General features: G+C 36.3%; 1 protein-coding gene across 1 annotated transcript in view; it reads right to left on the bottom strand.

Moving 5' to 3' along the window:
* Positions 1–7,597: 7,597 nt before the first annotated feature.
* The window catches only part of LOC107699479 (NF-kappa-B inhibitor delta-like), a 10,927-nt gene continuing 1,331 nt past the window's right edge, over positions 7,598–17,193 (bottom strand). The window contains exons 2-12 of the mRNA XM_016500732.1: positions 14,660–14,796; positions 14,537–14,567; positions 14,207–14,430; positions 13,878–14,110; positions 12,582–12,687; positions 12,360–12,506; positions 12,237–12,288; positions 11,967–12,136; positions 10,893–11,009; positions 9,092–9,256; positions 7,598–8,925 (exon numbers count right to left, since the gene is read on the bottom strand). Of these exons, the coding sequence (XP_016356218.1) occupies positions 8,854–8,925; positions 9,092–9,256; positions 10,893–11,009; positions 11,967–12,136; positions 12,237–12,288; positions 12,360–12,506; positions 12,582–12,687; positions 13,878–14,110; positions 14,207–14,430; positions 14,537–14,567; positions 14,660–14,796 (1,454 nt within the window). The 3' untranslated portion in view covers positions 7,598–8,853. The remainder of the gene's footprint in view (positions 8,926–9,091; positions 9,257–10,892; positions 11,010–11,966; positions 12,137–12,236; positions 12,289–12,359; positions 12,507–12,581; positions 12,688–13,877; positions 14,111–14,206; positions 14,431–14,536; positions 14,568–14,659; positions 14,797–17,193) is intronic.

Genomic DNA, 17,193 nt, shown 5'->3' on the forward strand with positions numbered 1-17,193 from the left:
ACACAATGACAAGAATGGTTTAGAAACATTGCTTGCATGCTTAGCTGATGTAAGATCTTGGATGTCTAAAAAAATGTTTGCATTTAAATGAGGGAAAGACGGAAGCAATTGTCTTTGAACCCTCTGTGGGTAAAGGAAAACCAAATTTTGACTGTGGTCATTTAAACTCTTATATCAAACCAACGGTGAAAAATTTGGGAGTTCTTTTTGATTCCTCCCTTAAGTTTGACCAACATATTAACTCCGTAGTTAAGTCATGTTTTTTCCATCATAAACTTCTGTCTAAAGTTAGATGTTTTCTATCTTTTAAAGATCTTGAAAGAGTCATACATGCTCTTGTTTTATCAAAATGCCGCAGCCATATTTTTAACGGGTTCGTAAACGAGAACACATTACTCCGATTTTAATGTCTCTTAACTGGTTGCCAGTGTGTTACAGAGTTGAATTAAAAATTTGGCTGTTTGTTTTTAAGTCCTTAAATGGTCTGGCACCTTCTTATTTGTCAGATCTTGTAAATGTGAATAGGTCTGCCAGATGTTTGCGTATCCAAGATCAAGATTGAAGTTGAAAGTTGACCGTGCGTTTGGGGTGGCCGGTCCTAGGTTATGGAACAGTCTTCCCTTATCTGTGAGATCCACATCTTCTGTATATGATTTTAAATCTAAGTTACAGTCTCATCTTTTTATTCTTGCATTTAATTCATTATAATTCTTGGTCTCATTTTAACTTATGTTTTAGTTGTATTATATTTATTATTAATCTTTTTATTTTACCTTTCCTCTTTTGTACAGCACAGTGGTCAACTCTTGTTGTGTTTATTTGTGCTTTATAAGTAAATAAATGAAATGAAATGAAGAACTGCACTGATGCCAAGCTGAGAGTAGTGTGCTGTCTGGTACAGTAGTGCAACAATGTGGTTGCACAGTGCTGTGCCAGCCACACAGGAGCAGCTACACTGGGACAATATGACAGGTCTGGAGTCCTTTAATGTAATCTAGATAATTAAACAATGACAATAAATGGATGGCTTTTCCCACTACCATGTCCCTTTAGGGGCTCCGTACTTTAGCACAAAGACAGAGCATATAAATATTGTTGAACCATGAAATGTTCTCGATATGGCAGTGCTGTTTTTTCATGTCACAATGGTCAGATTTGTTGTTGCATGACATTGTCTCTTTATGACAGTGTCAGTGTTATTTTTTTGTGACAGTATAAATATTGGTTTGTTGTTCCATGAAATGTTCTCTATATAAGAATCAGGGGTTCAACCGTAATATTACGAAGCTTCGAGAATACTTTTTGTGCGCAAAAGAAAACAAAAATAACGACTTTATTCAACAATTTGTCTCTTCCGCGTCACCCTGGTGCCATTTTGGAGAGTATCCACTGAACGTAAACAGCGTATGCTATTCTGTGTTAGCTGCATCACGCGGATACTTTCTACATTGTTTACGCTTTGATTTGAACAAAAACAACGTATCTGCAGCTGACACAGAATAGCATACGCTGTTTACGTTCAGTGGATACTCTCCAAAATGGCACCAGGGTGACGCGGAAGAGACAAATTGTTGAATAAAGTCATTATTTTTGTTTTCTTTGCGTACAAAAAGTATTCTCGTAGCTTCGTAAAATTACATTTGAACCCCTGATGTCACATGGATTATTTTACCGATTTCCTTGCTACGTTTCTGGACCTTGATCGTGGTAATTACATTGCTGTCTATGGGAGGGTCAGAGAGCTCTCAGAATGAATCAAAAATATCTTAATTTGTGTTCCGAAGATGAACGGAGGTCTTGCGGGTTTAGAAAGACAAGAGGGTGAGTAATTAATGACAGAATTTTCATTTTTGGGTGAACTAACCCTTTTAAGGCACATGTGATCCAAGTTGACCGTTATGCTTTCTCCAATAGTAAGTAATACAGACCCTCTCATCTTAGTCGTGAAAAACGCAGACAACGCCCTGTCGAGGTTTTTCGATAATGGCATTTATCTTAGTGTATTTGAGTACAGTGAGTGTAAACTGACACGTAAATTGAAAATAGACAATAAACTATCAATATGTCGGCGTCACGAATTTAATAAATGGTTTTTGTTTTAACGCGTACAAATACTTAACATCCCGAGGCTCGCAATGAAACCATTCTGAAGTTGACCACCTTCCACTTCCCGTCCTAATGCTCCCGCAGACCCCAGTCCTGTTGCTGAATAGGTGGGGTTCTCTGTCGCATGTTTTCACTGAGGGGAGGCGTTTGGCTCGGGATCCCCACCGCACTGGCCAGGATGAATTTTATCTACCTAACGCCATGACTGGGAGCTTCCCTTGCCGGGAACACTGACAGACCAGCGCCGCTAGGGGGAGTAAGTGTGTAACTTCCGAGGTGCAGCATCGACGCAGTGCTCCACGGCGGACTCTCTTCATTCACGGTGCTGAATTACAGTTTATAGCAAGATTAAGGAAACCCTGTCTCGTTAAAACACTGCAGAAATGGCAGCTTCAACAGGTTTGTCTATTTATTGCATTTGTTTGCTTTTGAAGTTGAAACTGCATGGTTGTGCCATAATGAATTATCAAACTCATTTTAAGATTGAATGACTTGAGAAATGAGACTTTTGCTGTTCGTCGTGAGTATAACAAAAGAATATTCAATGAAATAGTCTGTTATACTAATTCAATGTAATTTGACAGGAATTACTAATGGGCTATAACTTATTAGTCTACATATCATGTATATATTCAGCGATTCCAATTTCATTTAGCCTATTTCCTAAATTTGTTTGCATACTGCAGATAACAGGCCGTCACTACTGGACAGATGGTTTAAATAGTTCACCTTTCAAATGACGTTGTTTCAACACAAAATTACATGTTAGAAAGAATGACAGTCTTAAGATTTACAGTCTAGTTTTTTCTCGCCTACAATGAGAGTGACTGTCATTCTGCCAAAAGTCTCATTTTGTGTTTCTGAGAAGAAAGACAAAGTCATAAAGCTTTGTAAAGACATGAGGGCAAGTAAATTATATTTTAGAGTGAACTATCACTTTAAAAGTGAGATGGGTGCTGAAAATCGCTAAGTAAGCCGTTATTAGACCCTGAAGTTCACACACAACCGCATCATTGCGCTAGAGCCAGTTCTAATGGGACACAAGTCCGATCACAAAGTTATGTATCTTGCATGTTATTTTCCTTTTTTTTTCATATATAGATACTAAAAGCTCTCAATATTGGCAGGTTGGACAGCTTTATTGATTATTACTAGAGGAAAGTCCACTTGCGATTTGCTTGTGGATACTGCAGTTCTCAGAGAGCTTATTTTCGCTGAGCCTGCAGCCTCGTTATGTAGCTAATCAATAACCCGAATTACTGACGTTCTCAGGTGAAAACCCTTGAGTTTGCAAGATGCCCTTCTGCCTCGTACATGCTTAACAGCTAATTGAGATCACTATTTATGTGATTAGTATTTCAAACGATTGCAGTCTGAATGTATTTCAGCTAATAAGCTCGTTATTTTAGAGCTCATTAGACTCTGACTGTCCAGTGTAATAGTTCTATATTTATACATGCAATAATCCAGCATCTGTCCATGGTGCTGAACTCTGTCCCCTGCATTGTCTTCCTTACTTCACTCCATGTCTTCACTGTGAATCACATACCTAAGGTCCATACTAAGTCTATTATAGGGGTTCGTTTTGTTTCATAGTTGTTAAAAATATGTAAATGTGTTTACAGAGTCATACATGCATATGGACCAGAGTGCCTTTCATTACGGTAAGCATGCGGATATTGCATGGAAATACTTTTTTTTTTAAATATAAAGCCAATAAAAAAGTATTTCACCACTCTTGATTTCTGAGCTCAGATTACGAGACATTACGGACCACGGGTGTCATCCTTGCTGTGGTTATGTTTGTAAGCGGGATTCTTATTGCTCTGAGTAAGTAACAGCTGTGATGTTACAAAATGTTGTCATCATCAAGAGTGACATTTACCTGGCATTACAGTCAGTCCAGTTTTACTTCAGTAAGTGCAGTGAATACATTCAGTTCTCTCAATCCACCAAACCATTTGTCTAAGTACTTCTGCAATGTGAAAAATGTGGTCAATTTAAATGAGACTAAATGTATTTCTTACAAACTGGCTAAACTCTAATTGTGACCCTGGACCACAAAACCAGTCTTAAGTAGCACAGGTATATTTGTAGCAATAGCCAAAATTACATTGTATGGGTCAAAATTATCGATTTTTCTTTTATGCCGAAAATAATTAGGATATTAAGTAAAGATCATGTTCCATGAAGATATTTTGTAAATTTACTACGGTAAATATATCAAAACTTAATTTTTGATTAGTAATATTCATAGCAAATGACATCATTTGGACAGCTTTAAAGGTGATTTTCTCAAGATTCCTCAGATTCCAGATTTTCAAATAGTTGTATCTTGGCCAAATATTGTCCTACCCTAACAAACCATACATCAATAGAAAGCTTATTTATTCAGCTTTCAGATGATGTATAAATCTCAATTTCTAAAAATTGACACTTATGACTGGTTTTGTGGTCCAGGGCCCCAATGTAAGTCCCTCTCAGTTATATTTTTCACCATCTCTAAATGTTTCTTTGCCCTGACAGGTAAAAAGTTCAAATGCTCAAAATCCAAGTAAGAGTTATTCACACAAATGTGCAGCCTTGACTGTGCATGTGGAATGAGTCTGAATAAGGATGAGGAAACGTCCTGAAAGAAAAAAGATGTACATCGAATCGATGGCTCCATGTCTGTTCACTGGAAAGCTCCTGTACTCTTTGAATGCAGCCCCTGGTTTCTAAAGTTATCGGTTTCTGAACTGAGTCTGACCAGCTTTTTTTTCCCCAGCTCAACAACACTGTCTATCCATTTAAACAACAGCATGTTTTACTTGCACGACCAGATGTATCAAAGACACCTGAGTGGTGTTCATACTGTAAAAGCTGCAGGTTGTTCAATGTTTTAAACAAGAAGCAGAAAGTTTGTTGTTCTCACACCTCCTAAATCAAGAACTAAAGTGGTTAGGCAGTGTGTATCAAGAAGACTAGGCTACCTCTACACTGGCTACATTTGAAAATGCATCTTTTTCTCTACCATTTGGGGTTTTGGCCTTCCATTTACAGCTCTGGTTTTTGAAGACTCTCTCCCAAGTGGATAAATTTAAAAAAAGTTGAAATGTAGACTGTAAAAGTGGAGTTATTTTAAAACGACGACACATGTTTAGTCATGTGGTGCAGATTGCACTGATAGATATGATGATTGAGTGCGACCTGGATGCACCAATTCTGAGATATTTTGCTAACAAAATAATTGGGCCAGAAGAAAAGCATGAGAACTTTATTAAGTAAGAAGAACTTTAAGAAGTTCATCAAGCCTGGTCTCTCAGTATCATCTAAGTGAGCTTTAATTACATTTTAAGCATACGCAGTAAGATGATTTAGCATTTTCCTATGTTTCAGCGTGGATAAGAAACTTTTGGAAAACTCTTAAAAACTGTAGTGTGGATGGGGAATGTTTTCAAATGAAAATGCTGTTTTCAAATGTATCCAGAGTAATGTAGACGTGGCCTGATAAAATGCTCAGCATGTCATCCTGAGATGATCTGAATCATTTGATTATATTGACGTTAGGCCCTTGCATTAAATCAAGCAACACCACTTACATTTGACTAAAGGAGATGTGCATGCTTGCTGAATATTTCAGAGTGCGACACCAGGGTTGTCAAACTCAGTTCCTGGAGGGCCACAGCTCTGCAGAGTTTAGCTCCAACTCTAATTAAACACACCTGAACCAGCTAGTCAAGGTTTTCATGATTACTTGAAAACTATAGGTACTTGCATAACAAGTTTAGCTCTGTGTGTTGGTGTGCTAAGCTGAGTTTGACACCCCGTTTAGATGGACTAGCATGGCTTAGTGGGATAATTGTGTTTTTTTTTTTTCCCTACAGATCTAGTCCAGTGGAAGGCCCTCAGCCACCAAAGACAGAAGGTACACTACCACAAACATTAATTCAACTAAAAACTACAGTCATATTTTTATTGAACGCTTCATAAATGTGACCTTTTTTCTTTTAGTTCCACCTCAGACAGTGTAAAGCATATGGTGCGACAGGGCGGCCCATTTCAGCGAGTTACTTACAGGAATGTGGAGGAGAGTCGAACCTGCTTGACCTCTTTTTGTAACCTCAGCCTAAATGCTGATCTGTTGCTGTATTTTTAGGTCTTTCGGTAGCACACGTGCTACATTATGTCTCTTTTGTGTTCATATCGTGTGAATGACACCATTCATGATGCATCTCACCCGGCCCCAGTTATTTTACCCATGCATGAATAGTTTGCTTTTAATGTTGTTGTTGTTATTATTATATGAGGCTTAGATCTAAAAGGGCATTTATGGAAATATTCACAGAAGCGATCAGGAATAATGATTAGAAAACTAGCAGACTGATTGAATTACATTGAAGAGCTCATGTTTCATCTAATGGATTTCAATCCTTTAGACAGATATGATGAAGTTAATATTTTCACTCGCTTACATTTGAATAAACAGAATATTGTTTGAATAAATATAAATAGCTCTCCAGCATGGAACTATATGCAATCCCGTGTGTCACTCTGTAATTTGTGCATGCCAAGTATGTAAGACAATTTTCTAGTTGTTTTAGTCTTGTAGTATATATTTATTTATTATTTTAGAATTTTAGTGCATTTGAAATACTTTTGAATGTGTTTCACAATTATTTTGTCATATGTCAGTAGAAACTGAACTTATTACCATTAACAGTTTTGACGTCAATCATAACAAGATAAACTGAAATGCATGGCTTTTCTGTTTACAGATTAGTCATTTGGATCCGTAAAGTCAGACATTACTTTACAGAGGGCTTAGGAACTATAGGAAAGTCTTGCCTTAAGAACTAATGGTGCAGTCAAATACAAATTAACTAGTAGTTACTAAGCCAACTTTACATCTCAATTTAAGTCAAACCTCACGAGCGGCTGATGCAACCCTTCCTTGGAGGTACACATGATCTTATGTCCATTGTAACAGCATGAATATTTGACTACTGTATTCCTGTAAACAAAAGACTTTAGAAAGTAATACTTTAGTCCCCAACCAAGTGTTACTAAAAAGCAAATTACTTAATTGCAACTCAATGTATTTATGCCTCATGTATTAATAAGAAAGCATCCATATATTTCAGAGAATAATGAGCCACTGCACATCTGTTTGATCAGCATGGAGGAATGCTTATGAATTCATTACAATTCCTTTAATGAAGGTTTTTTTTTCTTTGCCTTGAAATTAAGTAATTGAGTATGACTAAACACCCACAGCAGTCATAATGAAGAGCTCAATACAGTTACTATAAGAAAAGGTGTTTTTATTAATCATCCAAATGTTAGTCATGTACCAAAGACATTTGGCTCAATAAAAGATCCTGAGTTACAGAGGTTTGCTCTTGGTCTTTACTTATTTAGCTTTATTTAATTTGGCTTGGTCAGCTGACATATAATGCAAAACACACAAACTCATTAATAAAACATTAATGATTTGCAGAAATGTGGCTTATTATAGATGACACTTCATAAACAATATTTAAAAAAAAAACATTGTACATACAATCAAGCTAATTTTAATGCTACTTTATATACTCACAGAATTCGGTTTTGTCAGATGGTTTCATTCATTGAGTGTTTGTGATATTTGTTAAAACATGAGCAAAATTTCATAAATTAATTCTTTAGAAGGCAGTTTGCACTTTGCGTTCAAACTAATTCTCATAAATCTCTCTTTGTTTTACAAGAAAGTGACATTAGCGTGTGTTTTCCCTCATTTGAATTTCCAGAGGGACTCTGGGTACTTCAACATGATGAATCATGCATATCACTGACTCAACAACAACAACAACATTTGAAATCTTGATACAAGATGGACACTGACTATCCCCACTTAGAAAACCTTTCCTTTCATACTATTCCACTGAAATAACATTGTTAAATCATATTAATGATTCTGACATCTTGATTCTGTATAGGTCTTGATGACAAAACTACCTTCTTACCTCAGAACCCCCTGACATTTCACCCCCTCATATATGACTCATCAAAATAACACATTCACATACATGGCTGGATGACACATCTCCTGTAAGGACAACTATGATATCAAGTGTGCTGCTGAGAAAAGTGCATTACATAGAGAACTGATGTCATTCATATCAAACAATGAAATAAATAACTGATCTTCACCCTGAGTGAAAGTAACATGAACATGAGCACAGAGAATATGCAACATATACCAACCAAAAGCTATATAAATACATCTCAAGACAAATAAAGAATATTCCACTGATACAGTGAGTTAAAAAAGCAAACCAATATGGTTTATAATTGAAGGTGGAAACTTGACTGGAACTGACAGTCCTCATGACGATTTCATTGAAATCACTATTCATGAACATACTAAAATTGGCATGCATCTTTAAATAAACTGGGAAGCAGCTTTATGGTACAGAATCAATGAATGATCCTTCAAAAAATATACTGTCATACTAAAAATGATGCAATATGTGAAAATCCTCATAAAAGGATACTGAAGATCAACCCATTCTTCTCCAGAGATTACATTTTTGGGGTTATTTTTAAAGCTCTTTCTGATCTTAACTCTTTTTAAATGTTTTTTTTTTTTTTTAATTCACATCTTGATGGTGAACGGTTAGTAAAATGATCAAGATTAATGTTTCGTGTGCATACTATTATTTAATCCAGATGACTGTATCTCTACTGGAGAAGATGGGATACGCTGGGACTAAAAATCAGTCCTGGTCACTCTTGGTCCTGTAAGGATGTAAAACGTCGCCTAGAGGAGGCACTTTTCTTCTTCAAGATGAGCTTGAGCTGAGGGAGAGAGAGCGAGAGAGGGAAAATGGTGTGTCAGCTACTGTGTAATCTGTCCTTTTCTTTCTATGCTGTTAAAAACATGGTAGAAACTGTACAAGAGAATGTTTTTGCATGGCACTTCTCACAACAGGCAGACTGGTTGTTAATAAAGAAAACCTCTCACTCTCTCTCCTTTGTCTCCGCTCTGCATCAAATGAGCGGGCTGGTCGTTCTCCAGGTTGCGGATGCTGGGATCAGCACCTCGACTCAGCAGCAGCCGGATCAATTCCTCCTGAAAGGGGCTTCCATGCAGCCCCGCGGCCATGTGCAGGGCAGTGTGTCCATGAGCCTGAGAGGAGACACACATTTATAGATAATCATATCCACACTGTTGTCTGTTTTTAATTAATATATCCTGAAGTTCTGTATATTAGCCCTGCCTATTTTTCAGTGACTCTTTCTTCAGGTTACACAGTATGTGATGGCAAGTCTTAATGAATGACTTAGGATAGTTCATGAAAATTCTGTCATTAATTACTCACCCTCATGTCGTTCCAGACCCGTATAACATTTGTCCATCTTCGGAATACAAATTAAGATATTTTTGATGAAATCCGAGAACTTTCTGACCCTGCATAGAGAGCAACACAACTACCACGTTCAAGGCCCAGAAAGCTAGTAAGGACATTGTTAAAATAGTCCATGTGACATCAGTGGCTCAACCGTAATGTTATGAAGCTATGAGAATAGTTTTTGTGCACAAAGAAAACAAAAATAACAACTTTATTCACCAATTTCTTCTCTTCCGTGTCAGTCTTCGACGTGGGTCCAGAGAGTACCACGACGCATGCGTGAAGAGAAGAAATTGTTGAATAAAGTCATTATTTTTGTTTTCTATGCACACAAAAAAGTATTCTCGTAGCTTCATAACATTACGGTTGAACCACTGATGTCACATGGACTATTTTTTATCGATGTTCTTACTACATTTCTGGGCCTTGAACGTGGTAGTACCCTTGCTGTCTATGCAGGGTCAGAAAGCTCTCGAATTTCATCAAAAATATCTTAATTTGTGTTCCGAAGATGAAAGAACGTCTTACGGGTTTGGAATGACATGAGGGTGAGTAATTAATGACAGAATTTTAATTTTTTGGCTGAGCTATCCCTTTAAATAGATTTGTTCAAACACAATGATTATTTTTTTAGGAACAAAACAAGCGGTGGCCTTTATGAGTAAGTCAATTAATCGTTCACTTACTGTTTTTATGAGTAAGTCACTGGGTTGTTCACCCAATTTGTGAAAAAAAAAACTTTGATGCATTCAGGAATGAAATAAGGGTCTGTCCTATGAATGAGTCACTGAAGTGTTCACTCAACCAATACATTCAAAAACACTGATACATTCTGAAATGTAAAAGATAACTCTATTTATGAGTGAATCATTAGGTCGTTCACTCAACCAATTCGTTAAAAAACTCTGGAATGAAACAAGTGGCTGTCTTTGTAAGTCAATCATTCATTGAATCATTCGCTCAATCAACTGGTTGAAAAACATTGGTTGAGAACGAAACAGATTTATGAGTGAATCACTGAGTCATTCATGCAACCGATTTGTTAAAAACTCAGATTCATTCAGGAAGGAAAACAGGTGACTGTCTTTACAAGTGAGTCAACCATTGATTCATTCAGTTAACAGATTCGTTTATAAATAGTGATTCACTGAGTAACAAAATTTCATTACCGCATGTTGCTGGAATGGAGACACGCAGCAGTTAAATTAGCTTTGGCATTATTTGAAACTATACTATTGTATCTAAAATGTAAGTCACTCAACAATAACTTCTTGTTCACACCCACAATAGTGCTGTTGGTCAAAATTTCACCACAGCTGCAATTACTTGCGGCACGAGGCAAGTGTGATATTACTTGAGTATGATTTTGTATGTATATGAAAGCCAATACAATATCGTCATCATGTGTCTCACTTTCATGTTGATGAACGCCTGCATATTGGAGAGTTGGAGGCTGAGGAGGAAGCGCACAAGATGGATATTCCCCTCCTTCACTGCCAGGTGAAGAACTGTCTTGTTGCTTTTGATTTCCTGAAAAAGACAAAGGTATACTTGTCAACAAAGTGAAACTGAAGCAACATCAAAGCAAGTGTGCCATGAATGAGGTTTCCTCCTTTTGCGGCAGTCTGAAAACGAAACCGCTCTATATGGAACAATGACAAAATAATTTGTTTGTCTGTCTGTCAGAAAGGAACATTTGGGAAATATATTGTTTCTTTTTCTATACGTCGGAAATCGCTACCGTAATTTGGAAATGTCAGTATCCGTGATTTGTTTGTTACTAACTTGGGGACAGTAAGATATTAAATAAATGTATACTTATATTTGGCAATGATGAATTAATATTGATCCATTACAGTGCCAATAAATTGACAATTATATTTAAAACCTTACAAAAGATTTCTATTTCAAATAAATATTGTTCTATTCTTGAAATAATCCTGAAAAAATGTAGCACTCTTTCCACAAAAATATTACGCAGCACAATTGTTTTCAACATTGATAATAATACATGTTTCTTGAGCACCAAAGTAGCATATTAGAAGGATTTTTGAAAGCTTGTGTGACACTAAAGATTGGAGTAATGATACTGAAAATTCAGCTTGCTATCATAGGAATAATTTACATTTTAAATGATTTTAAAATAGAAAACAGTTTATTATTAATAAAATTTCACATTACTGTTTTTACTGTATTTTTGATCAAATAATGCAGCCTTGGTGAGCATAAGAGACGAAATCATTGCAAACCCTAAACTTTACATCTCTGTACATCAATAATGATTATTTTATTGGCTTTAATATGGCACTGTACTGATGTTATTATGGGCCAGGCTAAATGCAACACTCAGTTTTATAATAATATTATTTAATGAGTGTCCCTGCACCATCTGTCTATACACCAAGGGGTCCTTTAGCAATAATTAACACATTACCTTATTATCATTGGGATTAAACTGAAATATTAAAAGGCCATAAAACGGAGTACCTGGCTGAGAACTGAAGCTCCAGCATTAATAAGAAGCCGCAAACACATCAGTTTATCTTCTGCTTGAGTCTGTAGACTGCCATCAGCTAACCATGTTGAGGATGAGGAGGCATTTATAGCCTTTATCGTGGCACAGTGAGAGATCACTGCACAATGCAGAGGAGTCAGACCTAAAGATACCAGGCAAAAGCAAGAGCGGCCATATATTATTGTCTCCTCAGATGTCACTGTAACTGTGATGCTTATGGAACACTATGTAAAGGTTTATACCTTCAAAATTACGAGCCTCCAGGTCCACTCGCAGTCCAGCATAGAGAATAACCTATTAAATCATAGCAGTTTAGAAGCATGCTTTTTTGATTTCGAATGCATTGCAAATGGGCAGTCTCTCACCTGCATGACACGAGGGAAACCATAGGTGGCAGCCACATGGACTGCAGTTTGACCGTTGACATCACAGATGCTGATGTCCGCACTTAGAGAGAGTAGATCCTGGACTATATCTGGCTGATTGGCAGTTACAGCCACCAGCAAAGCAGTCTGGGATTCAAGAGAACAGATAGTCAGTGAGTGCAAATTGAATTTGATTTAACAGTATTTTGTCGTGATATTCACCTTGCCCTTGTGTTCTTTAGAGTCCAACTTCCCCAGTTCACTAAGTTTCTCTGCAGCAGCAAAAGCATATTCCCTCAGGCCTTTCGCGGTGTAGATATGTAGAATGCTAACAGAGAGTAAGAATAGAGTTTCAGTTTTCATTTACAGTGCAGAGCTGTCTAACAACCTTTTCCATAGGATTTACGCTTACACTGTGGTTTCATTAGTTAAGAAACGCACAAGACCTTGGTGGACCCCTCTGGTAAAACACCTAATGTGGTAATCTGCAGAATGCATTAACTGAACGATTTTCAAAAATACAGTAAGATGTATGGCTACTTTAACCTAAATGTATCTAAAAAGACTGCAAATGTTATTTGGGTCAATGACATATAAGACTGCCACACTGAAAAATGTGACTTTTTAAAAAAAAAATCATTTTCAGTAAAAAGTTGTAATGTAATGATTTTTCAAGTGGTGTAACCAAAAAGTAAAAAGTAACATTTTTAAAAATAATTTAAATAAATTTGAGTGTACACATATTAATTATAAAAAAAAAAAAAAATGATGGAACTTTAAGAAATAATTAATTCTGAAATATTATTCAGTTTTTGGGCAGTCACATCACATTGCACAACCATTGACAGCATTTGTTTAAAAAGCATAGAAGCACTTATTTTCTAAGAATAATAAACTAAATGATAAACTTAATTGTACTAATAAACTTATTCACCCATTTTCTTGACAAATAAATAATGTATTTATTTGTTCAAAACTAATTATTTATTTAAACAATCATTTAAACGATTTTCAATTGTTCAAAAGTGATAAACCTTTACAATGTTACATGTGCATTTTATTTCAAATACATTTTTTATTTTTTTTTATTTTATATTCATCAAAGAATTCTGAAAAAAGTTTTTATCATTGATAAAAAATATATGTTTTTTGAGCACCACATCAGCATATTAGAATGATTTCTGAAGGATCATGTGACACTGAAGCCTGGAGTAATGTCTGCTAAATGTATTAAAACAGAAAACATTCATTTTAAATTCTAATATTATTTCACAAAATTACCGTTTTTACTGTATTTTTGAGGCCTTGGTTCACATAATAGATTTCTTTTTTTCAAAAACATTTAAAAAAAAAATCTTATTGACCCCAAACTTTTGAACAGTACTGAACTCATTTTAAGTAAGTCCTAGGCTGCTTAAAGCTACAACTACAGAGCATTCTTCCAAATGACACCTGGTTACAGCATCCAAGGTAGTAAATCTCCACCCTAAACAATATTCAGAATATCTTCTGACTTACGTGTCCCCATCATCATCCTGCCAGGTGGTTCTACTGTAATCCATGTTCTGCAGGAAGACTCTGGCCTCCTGCAGCTTCACCATATCCATCTGGGGCCTGAACTCTTGGAGAAGGTATGGGCTTGTGTGATCCTCTGCTCTGGAGTCAGATGGCCAACAGAAGCCAGAGGTCTGAATGGGGACAGTCCCAGTCATATCAGTCCCGGCTGCAGTTACAGGGCACTCTGTTATAGACTGTGAGAACAGAGAATAGATTCATAATATGGACAAACCTTCGATTTTGTAAGCTTTCAATAATCATGCTGCCTGAAATACTTATAGAGCTCTTACATATTGCTGAGTTGTCTGGGCATCCTGGCAGTCTTGCATCTGCTGAGGGCTGAAGCCAGTGGCGAGCGTCTGTCCAGTCTGGGTAAAGTTTTGTGCAGCGCAGGAACTAGGCATGAATGGGAATGGGCTGCACTGCTGTAACGAGGAATGTGCCTGATGAATGCTGGGAACTTCCCATCGGTCATATCTGACTGCTCCCATGTCTGTGTAGCTTGTACTGGCTTCTGCAAAGAAAAGGTATAATTTTCAGATGTAAAAGAAAATCTAAATATCCCTGAAGTCTCATTTAATCAAGCAAAAGCCTCATTTAGCAGAGATGGTCGGACTCACCGGCAGTGGGAGATTGTCCTGATGCCAACACCTGTTGGAAACATTTTGGAAGGTGATTAAAGTCGTTCGTATCAGCCTCAAGGCATTTATATTTCATAATACCGGTATAATAGTTTGTCTCACTGGGACAGATGCAGCGCCACCAGCAGTGTAAGATGCTGCAGAGCAGGAGGGAGGTGCTGAGGAGGTCTCTCTCTTTCTCTTCTGCTCCAGGAGTTTCTTCACTGTGGGCAGAGGGTAACACACCTTTTCCTTCGGTGCTGTGGACACAGGAAAAAAAACGTTGTTATATTTATGATGTTTTCTGTATAAATGCTGCTATATGATAAATAGCCTACACCATTTAAAAGTTTAATACATCAGCAATGACATGTTAAATAGATGAAATGTGAAAGTAAAGATAGAGGTTGTTCTTTTGAACTTCCTGTTCTTTTTGAAAACCTGTTCAATTTCATCCTGAAAAAAATGTATCATGGTTTCAAAAATAAAAGCTGAACAACAGTTTCCAACATTGATATTAATAAGAGATCTGTCTTGAGCAGCAAATCAGCATATTAGAATCCAATATTAGGATCATGTGACACTGAAGACTGGAGTGAAGGCTGCTGAGAATTCAGCTTTGACACCACAGGAATAAATTACATTTTAAAATATATTAGAATAGAAAACTGTTATTTTAAATGGTAATAATATTTCACAATATTACTGTTTTTACTGTATTTTTGATCAAATAAATGTGGCCTTGGTGAGTATAAGAGACTTTTACAAACATTAAAATCATTACAGACCCCAAACTTTTGAACAGTAGTAAATATCTTATCTACATGGTTATTATTGATTAATCAATATTAGCAATAATATTATGATTTTTTTATGATATTAATATAATTTAACTAAATAAATAAATGCGTAATTTATATTCCAATAATATAATAGTGAAACTTACTGGAATTTAGAAGTAGTGACAATCTTGTCCAAATAAATGGTACTAAGTATTTATTATTAGCAGGAAATTTTAGATCTGCAAATCTGACATTTCCATTAAAACCATTTGTTTTACAATGTCTTTTTAATGCCTTTGATTTACAATGATCTTTTAAACAATCAAGTCGAGTAAAACATGAATCATATAACCATATTCAGTATATCTTGCTGGATACACATTTATTGTTGTTGTTTTCAAGTAAATCTGATTGATTTCTTCAGTAATGTGATTTCCCCAGGGCCGTTTTTAATAACAGGTGCTGGTATGACTTGAAATGTTTTTTGTTTGTGTGTGTGTGCGTGTGTGTTAGTCACCAAAAGAAACTGAAAAAGACAAGAATGCAAATATTGGAGGTTTCCAGTGGGCATCAGTTACGTATTCTAGAGCAGAAGGAAGGAAAGTTTCTTCAAAATCTTGACCCCAAACGTGAGATAAGAACCAAATTTCCACCGAAGGAGCATAATGCTCATCCTCTCACCCGTGAGGAAGGTATTCCATTTGGAAAAGAGGTGGTGAGGTTACGTCTACCTGTCTTCTTCATCAGAAACCCTGCGTCTATGGAGACGTTCTCACAGCACACTCTCTGTAACTATTTCCTTTTCTCCGTTACGCTCTTCGTGGCAAACCACATCTTCCTGCATCAGTGACGTATGTCCTTCGCAGGGGCCCCATTAGAGGTGTATGAACAGATGCTTAGATACTGATTCAGAGTCAGATTTGATGCCTGTCTAGCATGTCGTTGGTGAAATCAGCTGCATAGATCACAGCTAAATTGCAATACTTCATCCAGCCACCAGGAAAAAAATATAATATAATATAGATATTTATCGAATTACTGCTTCACGCACAGATAATTCTTACAAACACTGCAGTGTGAGAGAAACACTTTGAAGTTATTTTATTATCTTTTATGGGTATGTCAAAATTATATTATGCACCTCCTGATAATAGCTTTATATATACAGTAGTATAACTACAATAATAGTGTTTCGGTTGATTTATCTATTTATAGCTCAGACAGAAGAACTACTTGTGTTTCATTCCGCAAGGTATCCCTTTACAGGAAAAGTGACTGGTTTCAGCAAAACATTAAGTAATTCTTATGGTGAAGGGGATTCAAAAGAGGAAGATGGAAATTCCACTGGGGATAACCTTGAGAGGATCATTCCTTTCCTTATCTCTCTTGTTTGTTCTCCATTCCAGTTTATTTGAATTACTCCACTTCTCGGGCTCTTGCTTTTTAAAGCTGACTCAAAAAGTTAAGAGAAAAGATGGGCTACTGCTCAACACTGTATTTACATGGACATGTATAACTGACAATAAAATTCTATATTTCTGAGAGATTAAGAAAAATCTGGAGTTAAAACAATGGTTATAATGTCTTTAAAGATACACAAATTCAGAAAGTTATACCAAAACGTCTCAATATGTATTTAAATGATTTAGGGGTGAAATAATTGTTATACATGACCATTACTCTTCTGAGGTTACAGTAGTTGTAAAAATATACATCCACACACTGGACGCTGTTCAGTGTACCTCTATTGGACCCATAAAAATCATAATAGGACAGTATACACACCTACAGTTTCTACAACTGAGATGTGACTAACACTAACATACAGTCTGCTATGTTTTTATAATTATTAGCCTAGGTTTGACATATATATAT

This window comes from Sinocyclocheilus anshuiensis, unplaced genomic scaffold (assembly GCF_001515605.1).
Source record: "Sinocyclocheilus anshuiensis isolate Anshui unplaced genomic scaffold, SAMN03320099.WGS_v1.1 scaffold670, whole genome shotgun sequence".
Classification (NCBI taxonomy): Eukaryota; Metazoa; Chordata; class Actinopteri; order Cypriniformes; family Cyprinidae; genus Sinocyclocheilus; species Sinocyclocheilus anshuiensis.